The following is a 9,458-nucleotide window of genomic DNA, read 5'->3' as shown; positions in this document are numbered from 1 at the left end:
TTTTTTTAACGTTTATTTTTGAGACAGAGAGAGACAGAGCACGAACAGGGGAAGGGCAGAGAGAGAGGGAGACACAGAATCTGAAACAGGCTCCAGGCTCTGAGCTGTCAGCACAGAGCCCAACGCAGGGCTCGAACTCACAGAACGTGAGATCGTGACCTGAGCCGAAGTCGGACGCTTAACCGACCAAGCCACCCAGGCTCCCCTTGATAAGCCTTTTTAAAAGTGGGTAGGATATAAACTCGAGTTAAATAAACAAAATGCTTATCAACTCTTTTTTATTCTGATAGTATAAACCATCAAAGAGAGAAGACAACATTAACACTCTAACACCTGTCTGTGAAAGTTTTTATATTTTAAGTAAAACAAATCATTATTCTAATTATTAGTAGGATGAACAAGGACACAAAAGCCTAGACACAAAAACCTAGAAGATGGCATCCAAAGATCTCTGCCTCCCAGTATTCATGCTCTTATGTAATCATCTTCTGTTGACTTTAGAGTATCTCTGGTGACTTACTTCTAGCCAACATAATTAGGCAGAGGTAAAAGAAGATCACTTCCGACACTAGATTACAAACAGACTGTGTGTGACATCCACTTTGGTTACCTGATCTTTCTTGCTTGCTCTGAAGGAAGCCTCTCCCTAGAGAGGACCATGTGGCAAGGAACTGATGTCTCAAAGGAAGCTTGTCAAAAGTCACATAAGTGAACTAAGAAACAGATCCTGTGGAGCCTTGAGATGATGGCAATGTCAACTAAACACCTTTTTGCGAGTGCCTGAGCCAGAGACAGCTAGCTAAGCCACGCCTGCATTCTGTAGAAACTGTGAGATCATGAGCTCTTGTTTTAAACCACTAAATTGTGGAATATTGCAAAAGTGATGTCCAATAGATAAAAAGTGATGAAGTAATAGATAACTGTGTGTGATGGTAATGCAGCATGTCATTCCATTTATGTGACATTACAAGGAAGTCAAAATTACTTAATGATTGAAAGCAGAACGCGGTTGCCTCAGCATGGGGATAGGTATTGACTTGGGTCAAAACATTTTTCTTTTTCTTTTTCTTTTTCTTTTTAATTTTTTTTATTGTTGTTTTTAATTTTGAAAGAGAGAGAGAGAGAGCATGCAGGAGGAGCAGAGAGAGAAGGACAGAGACAGAGAGAGAGGGAGAGAGAGAGAATCCCAGGCAGGCAGTGCAGAACCTGATGTGGGGCTGTAACCCAGGAACCGTGAGATCATGACCTGAGCTGAAACAAAGAGGTGGACACCCAACTGACAGAGACACCCAGGCGCCCCCCCAAAAAATGTTCTATATCTTGATTTGAATGATGGTAACACCAGTATATATATACATTTGTCAAGACTTATTGAAGTGTCCATTTGAGGTCTATGAATTGTACTCTATGTAAATTGTACCCCAATAAAGAAAAATAAAAGGTTCCAGAAGCATCATGTTTGACCATTTGGGTGAGGTAAATTGGGACCTACTCAGGTATATAGATCAATCACATAGTTGGATCAAATGGGAAGGAAAAAACTTTCGTAGAATTGTATGTCTTCACAAGATGGAAAAGCCAGAGATTCTAAAACCAAATAGGCTTACCCCAGGACAATTATGTTGAAAACAAACAATTTATAACTTTACTTAGAATCTCTAAACAAATGGAGCTAGAATACCCAGGTCATGCTGACTTAAATTTTCGTCTTTTGTTTCCTTTTTATTTATTTATTTTTTAAAGTCATCTCTATACCCAACATGGGACTTGACCTTACGGCCTTGAGATCAAGAGTCACGTGTTCTACTGACTGAAAGAACCAGTCACCCCTTGAATTCTTGTTATTTTTGAGGTGTTCTTCTTCATTTTATTAATATAATGCTGTTGTCAAAACAGTCTCTTTCATTTTGCCTCAACAATAGCCAAGTACAAAGATCTACTGTGACCTAAAGACCACTGTTCCCATTTGTTCAAAATTAAAAGAGGGAACGAAGGGGAGGAAAAAACTCGAGGACTTTGAACAAACTTGGGGGGAGGGGGACCTGGCATATTCCTGGCCAACTGCCATAACACAGTACTTCCTTCTATAAACAGATGAATTTTGAAGACTGTCATGGGAGAGCCTGGTGCAGCAAGGCTCAGGCCACCTTATTCTCAGGGAATCATTTATATGTTTCTGCCATGGCAGAAAACAATATATCCTTTGTCTTTCGTTTTGTCATAAGAACTTGTGTGTGCTTATCAATTACCAATATCTCTGGAGAGAGAAAACCTGAATCTCATTGTACCAAATGAGAAAGGAACACGTGAGATTGGGTGACACTGGTGTCAATTATCTTAGAAATATTACAAAAAGGCAGGTCATCGTAAAGGATAAAAGATGTCCAAGCCATATCCATAGTGCTTGTTCCTCCCCAATTTCTTTTTGTCTACCCATTCTGGATGAGAGGAGTGTGGGAGACAGCGGTCTCCAGGCTCTGCCTAGACTTCGGAACACTACAGCAGCTGAGGTCAGATAACTCATCATTAGATGTTGAAAAGCTGTTCCAGATAATATCTGATTGCTACCTAAATGTTCTCTTGAATAGGAAATAAATAAAAGTTCTTATGGATGCCTCTGAGTTTGGAATCATTTATTCTGAGACTTGTAAAAAAATACTACTTTGAGGGCCTAGCAGGGAGATTTTGGCCAAAGATTCTTGTTTAAAAGGGCCATATTATAGTTCAGATTAGACCTTTCTCCGACCACCATATGAATAGAACTTGTAATCTGGGAGAGACAGCCAGTTTTATTGAACATGTAAAGAATACTGCAGGGGCACCTGGGGGGCTCAGTGTGCTGACAGCTCAGAGCCTGGAGCCTGCTTCGGATTCTGTATCTCCATCTCTCTCTACCCTTCCTCCTCTCACTCTTTATCTCTTCCTCTCTCTCAAAAATAAATAGAAAACATTAAGAAAAATTTAAATAAATAAAAATATTAAAAAATAAGGAACACTGGCAAAGTTAGTCGAAAGTAGGGGGTGCCTGGATGGCTTAGCTGGAAAAGCCTGTGACTCTTGATCTCAGAGTCATGAGCATGAGCCCCACATTGGATGCAGAGATTATATAAACAAACAAACAAACTTAAAAAACAAAGTTAGTGGAAAGTGACAACAAAATAGCTTTCCTGATACACGCTCACATACCTACTAGAAATATTACTAGCTCTTCAGTCTTTTTGTTTACATCTTTGTAAATATTCAGGAAGGACCATTGCATTAGAGTTGTTTAGAGGAGTAAGATTCTGGTATAATCTTACATAGATACATGCACGTTAAGACTACAGCTTACCAGGGGCGCCTGGGTGGCTCAGCTGGCTAAGGGTCCGATGCTTGATCTCAGCTCAGGTCTTGATCTCAGGGTCATGAGTTCGAGGCCCCATGTTGGGCTTCACGCTGAGTGTGGAGCCAACTTAAAAAAACAAAGAAACAAAAACTACGGCTTACCATTTAGGAAATTGTGCAGCTTATAACATTGAAAGGCAAACAAATAGGAGGCTTGAAAGGAATGCAAAGAAAGAATGGGGGCACTGGCTGAACAATTTAGCAAACACTGAATAGCTCATTGGTGGAAAGCCTCATCTAGTGACAGAGGGCTTGAGAAACCGGGCAGGCTGAAAAGAAGAGACAAATCAAGAATAATAAATCTTGAGCAAATAAAAATAACGAATGGATCATTGATGATCAATAAAATGAATTAATAACAATAAATCAATACATGTTGAAGAAATAATTTACTGCCCATATAGGGAGCTGGTGGGAAAAGCAGTTTTCTAGTTGTGAGCTAGATGATAGGCACTTGAGCTGGGGGATATGCTGCTTCCCCGAGCTGTGGTTGAGGAACCGTCCTTTCAAACGTGTGGGAGAAAAGAAGGCTGATGGGGCAGTGAATCAGAGGATGACGTGGAGATAAATGACACAGGAGATCTGGATGTCAGCCCACTCACACCTGTAAACCTTCATGCTTGAGCAATGTCCTTTGAACAGACAGATGCGCACAATGAGCTCTTAGGAACATGAGAATGTCCAGGAGAGACGACAGCCTCACCCGCTGGGAGGAGAGTTCCACTCTGAAGTAAAGGGAAGTGAAGAATCATGGGATGATTCCACGATGGATGAGAGGGACTAAAATTTCACCTTGTACCAGAGCTTTGTTACATTGCTTTTATCCGGTTCCTGGAGGGAGTTATTACCCATACAATGGAGTTTTGTTTTCTCAGGGGAGATCACCATTCCTTCCAGCCCAGTGAGAAGTCACTGGAAGACCACTTCCCTGCCTTAAAAAGGCCCATGCGCAGAAGATGTTTGTAAGGGTGTCTCAAGATTTTAGTGGGAGAAGATTTGCTGAAACTCTTATAATAGTTCTTGAATCATTAATTAATAAGGAGAGACTGAAAGGACACTTACTTTCTTTAAATTTTTTTAATGTTTACTTATTTATTTTGAGAGAGAGTGCGAGTGGGGGAGGGGCAGAGAAAGAGGGTGAGGGGGGAGAGAATCCCAAGCAGACCCCACCCTATCAGCATGGTGGATGTTGACGAAGGACTCACACCCTGGAACCATGAGGTTCGACCTGGGCCCAAACCTAGAGTCGGTCACTCAACTGCCTGAGCCACCCAGGCGCTCCTAAAAGGAGCCTCTCTGAGCCTGGCACATTCTGTCTGGATTGGATGATCGTCATGGTGTTACTTATATTGGACAATTCTGAATTTGGGAAATGTACAAAGGTCCAATTTTTGTATGATTGCTGCCAAGGATATAGTGAAAAGCTACACCCCTGTGGATGGGAGTAAGTTTTCTCCTCAAGGGCATGTGTAGTCCCTCTGCCAATCACTCTGGGTAGAAATGAATTCTAGAGTGACCTGACACTGACAGACCCAGCATAGAAAAGGTGAAGGGGAAACTTCTCTGCCTGGTGGGCCAGGGTCATTCTGGTCTAGACTTGAGGTTCTCTTAGCTGCTTGGAGAATTTCCATGGGGGAAATGTACTTGCCATGGAAAGATAGGAGAAGAAGGAGGCAGACAGGGATTCTGGGACGGCTCTTTTTTCTGGGCAGCAATGCAGTATCATAGTTTTTTGTTTTTGTTTTTCTTTTGTTTTTGTTTTTTTTTATGTTATTCTTGACTTCAATTGTCTAGTATCCCCAAGTCTCCAGCAGTCTTTTTAAATGACCAAAAAGTCAAGGCTGTTCTCAGTGGTGTTCTGGGAAATTAGTGGAGAGCCTCTAGACACACTTTGGAAAGGTGATACAGGAAAAGCAGTGTCCTCTCCTGGAACCTGAGTAGCAATAGCAGGAGGTGGTTACTCTTGAAGGAAAATGACCACTTGGTTCCCAAGTATGAGGAAAGAGTCTCTCCGAAAGAGCAAGTGGGTATATTAAGGAGAGCTAACTTCCAAAAATAAAGTCTGCAAGGGCTCCCAGCATGTGAGGACACATTTGTACGGTATTCCTCACTGTTGATTCAACAAGTAATTTGCTCAATTACTGTTTATTACTGTGACCATTTATCCTCAGCAGTATTCTAAAAGTGCTTCTGAGCTACTATTCTAAAAGTGCTACATGAACTTGAGTTCATGGCAGAACTCATGTTACGTCTTCAGAAGGACTATTCAAACCAATCTTTCACTTGATTTTAATTCAAGCTTCTTTTCATACACTTCTTTCCTTACTAGCAAGTTTGTTCCAAAAATCATACAGTTGCCCTGGTTGTATTTTATAGGCGTGGTTTGAGGAGACCCACACTTGCCATGTCATCGCCCATGCAAGCCACAGAGGCGAGTAGGTGTGTGAGACCAGAGCCTGTTGGCGTTGAGTTGTGCAAGGCAGCCTTGTCAGTGGGCCGGGGGTTAGCTTCCACCTCTCTTCCACTCTTTCTGTGGCCAGAGATTCCTCCTAAGTACAGAGAACTCTTAATAATCTTAGGTTTGCTTTCTACTGAATATTTTCGAATTCACCTGGATTCCTGAAGTTTTGCACTTCAGCCTAAAATCATTTCCCATATTGATCCTTTATTATTGCTGCCCTTACCTTTATTATAGCTACTCAGACTAAGAAAGTAACAAGGGGAAATAATGCTTCTTTCCCATTTTTGTACATTATCCTTTTAGGAGTGACTTCCAACTGATTTGGCAGCTTGGGAAATGAGTATTAAAATAAAGACATTTCAGAATAACTCTACGCTTTATGACGTCTCATGGTGATTTAAAGTTGACTTGATTACAGAAGGATCCAGTTCTCACAATGCTCAAACCGAGGTTCATATTGTAAATAGATTTTTAACCAAGTCATTTTATATTACAATTTACACAGGAAAAATAAAAGTAATTTTAATTTATCCTCAAGTCACATTTATAATTATAACTGCGTAGGAAGATTCTTCTAAGCTATAAAAATGCATTTTCATTAGAGCGTAGAATAATCTACTCATGATGGGCAAGTACATGCTATAGCAAAACAGGAAATGTCAACACGGTAATTAAAAGTACGTCTGTTATTCAGAATTTGCCATTTAGATTGAAAATATCCCCAATATGCTTTCTTATCATATTTCTGGAATAGATTCCTATAACTTTTATTTTGTAGGAGCTAAAAATGGAAGCTCAGAGTAACTGTTACACAGTCAGTAGGCTTAACAATCGCCTCAATTACCCAGTAGAGCTGAAACAAGCAGATAATAGCTATCTTATAGTTTTAGTCATTTGGATGACAGTAATAAATAGGTCAGACTCGCTCTAGTAGATAAAACTGAAATCACTGAAAAGTAAGACTACTTAGAATAAAGGAAAACATTTCAAGCCTTTTATTCCCTAGGAAAGCTATATGAAGACATAAACAGGTTATGAAGGAAGTTAATGACTTCATTAACCCACCCGAAGTGATAATTCTGTAACAGTAGTTAGCAACTGTTTTTACAGATTGAGTAGATGATTCTTCCATCTTTTCCAGGATGAAATTCAGCTCCTCAACCTGGTTTCTTATAAGCCTAGCTTTCTAACCTAATTCCCAGTCATTGGACTTCTGAACTCCAGTGGTTCTGAAGAATCTCCCTTCCTGTATTCCTGATGTAGGAAGGTGTTACCAGGCTCTTCAGTGCTACACCAGTATTGTTGCCTTTGTCTGGAACATGGTCCTGCCCTCTCCCTTTCTCTGTTGGTTCTTATATCAAGCATTTGTTCTCAGTTCTGAGGGTTGAGGGTTCAAAATTAAGGTGCTGGCCTGTTTGACCTCTGATGAGGACTCTCTTTCTGGTTTGTAAACACCCACCTTCTCACTGTGTCCACACACGGAGCAGGGAGAGACAGACAGAGACACAGAAAGACAGAGGAGGGGAGCTCTCTCTGGTGTCTCTTCTCATAAGGACACTAATTCCATCAGATCAGGGCCCCACCATCATAATGTCATTAATGTCAATTCCTTCCTCATCGGCCCTATCTCCAAATGCAGTCATAGGCAGGTTAGGTCTTCACCATATGAATTTTGAGGGGACACAGTTCAGTCTATGGCATCACCTATGTTACAGGAAAGCCATGATTCACTTGTGTTTCTAAAGGCTGTCTAGGGCCAGAGAATCTTTGAGAGCCTTTTCCTGAGGTCTTGGGTAACATGAAAATGATTGGGGCAGAGAAAAGTTTGGAGAACTTTCTCTGAGACTGGAAGGCTTCTTTCATTCAGAGGCCTCCAGAGGTGAGACAGGATTTCTGATGGGTGCCTTGGATGCCTCAGAGCTGGGACTGGAAGTGAATTTAGTGTCTGAATCCTCAGAGCCTGTGAGTTTCAGGGAAGCCCCAGACTTCAGTTAACAAGCCTACTGGATGGGCAGGGTGGGATGAATGAAGGCCATAGCACCTTCCCTGATTAATCTAGACTATCTGAGGGTTCTGACATTGGAACTTGTACATGGACTTTGAGGAACAGCAACGCACCTAAGAAGGAGTTCCTCCTGAATCCGACAAGTGGGGGCTTTGGGGATACAAAATTCCATCGAGAGGGAAATAAAGGAATGTGTCCAGGTGTTGTTAGCTACCTCCCCATTAAAACATTTACCCTGCTGGGCTAGGATGCTAACCTTTATGCCCTCCTAGACTTTGGGTTGCTTTGGGCTGCAACTGGGTTTTGTACATTCTCTTTCCTCCAGCCCCTTGCACAATGCCTTGGTGACCTGGGTGACATTTATTGAGTAATATTGAATTTCCAAGCTTCATTTTAGAGTAGAAGCTTTTGGGTGGTAGGTTTACTTTCCTTTTACCACAGACTGAAAAATGGCACCTTAGCATACTTACCATGTAATTACTAAATCAATACTTCCACATAGAAGAACAAATTCTTTCTTAGAAGGTTCATATAAGGTCACAAAATTGGCGGTAAAGAAGACTCTTCATGTAATCACTCATATTTTGGACACTTCAAATGGTCAGATATCGGAGTCTCTTCTACTTGGTTTTAATTTCTGGTATACCGAATGCCAGTTTATTCAAGCCACTTGGGATAATCTTCCCTTGGTCATTTATCTTACCATGTTAGTCAAGTTTGTAAAGAATACATAAATGGTTTATTACCCGGGAGACATTGGCCGGCATTCGATCAGGAGCGGAATGAAGGGAGGATGCGCTGATGCAATGACGGAGGTGTTCCTGGCACCCCGGAGCGCCCGTGTTGGGACAGGGATCCCTGCAGGCGGATTTGGGTCCTGCAGCGGGAGCGCGCAGGCGGCGTCGGCCAGGGGGTTCGCTCCTGGATGGTCTGGGCGGCCCGGGCCGCGCGGAGGGAAGGCGGGGCGGACGAGGGGCGTGGGGCGTGGGAAAGGCGGCAGAGGGTGGGCCTGGGGCCGCTTTCCCGCGAGAGCCAGCGCCCGGCGCGGCCCCGGGGGAGCGGAGGGGCAGGCTCGGGCAGCTCCCCGGCTGCCCGCGTGATTCGACTTGAGAAATAAGCAGGAGGGGCGGCCCGGCGTCTGCCGCGTCCAATCCCGTCTCAGGAGGGAACACGCTCCCGGGCAGGCAAGCCTGACAGATCCAAGGAGACTTGGAGAGGAGCGGCAGCGAGGCACGCCCGCACCGCGCGCGCCGCTGCACCTCCGCCCGGCGCCCGCGGCCCCCTTCCTGCCTCGCGGCCCCTTTCCCGCCCCCCGATGGCCGCCGTCGAGCGTCCGATCCCCCTGCGCGGAGCCCTCTCCGGGCTGCTGCTGACCCTCGTGGTGAGTAGGAGCCGGGATCGGGAAGGGCTGGACCCGCCCTGTCCCGCGGGGAGAGCGGAGCCCGGGCCAAGCGGACCGAGAGCGGACCGCCGCGCCTCCGCTCAGTCCTGCGGGGCAGGACCAGCCAAGTTTGGGCCTGGACGGGTGAGGGCAGAAAACGAGTCTTGGAGGGACGACTCGGGACGGGGTTTTGTGTTTGATTACGGTCGCGCCCCGGCGTGTCTGCG

The 9,458-nt window shown here is 43.9% G+C and overlaps 1 protein-coding gene across 1 annotated transcript in view; it reads left to right on the top strand.

Annotated features, from left to right (window-relative positions):
* The first annotated feature begins 9,165 nt into the window (after nucleotides 1-9,165).
* DSC3 (desmocollin 3) overlaps nucleotides 9,166-9,458 on the top strand; it is a 47,597-nt gene continuing 47,304 nt past the window's right edge. The window contains exon 1 of the mRNA XM_042961568.1: nucleotides 9,166-9,231. Within this exon, the coding sequence (XP_042817502.1) occupies nucleotides 9,166-9,231 (66 nt within the window). The remainder of the gene's footprint in view (nucleotides 9,232-9,458) is intronic.

Source organism: Panthera tigris, chromosome D3, assembly GCF_018350195.1.
Source record: "Panthera tigris isolate Pti1 chromosome D3, P.tigris_Pti1_mat1.1, whole genome shotgun sequence".
Lineage (NCBI taxonomy): Eukaryota > Metazoa > Chordata > Mammalia > Carnivora > Felidae > Panthera > Panthera tigris.
Note: the sequence above shows the minus strand (reverse complement) of the source record. Positions and strands in the feature narration are given on the sequence as shown.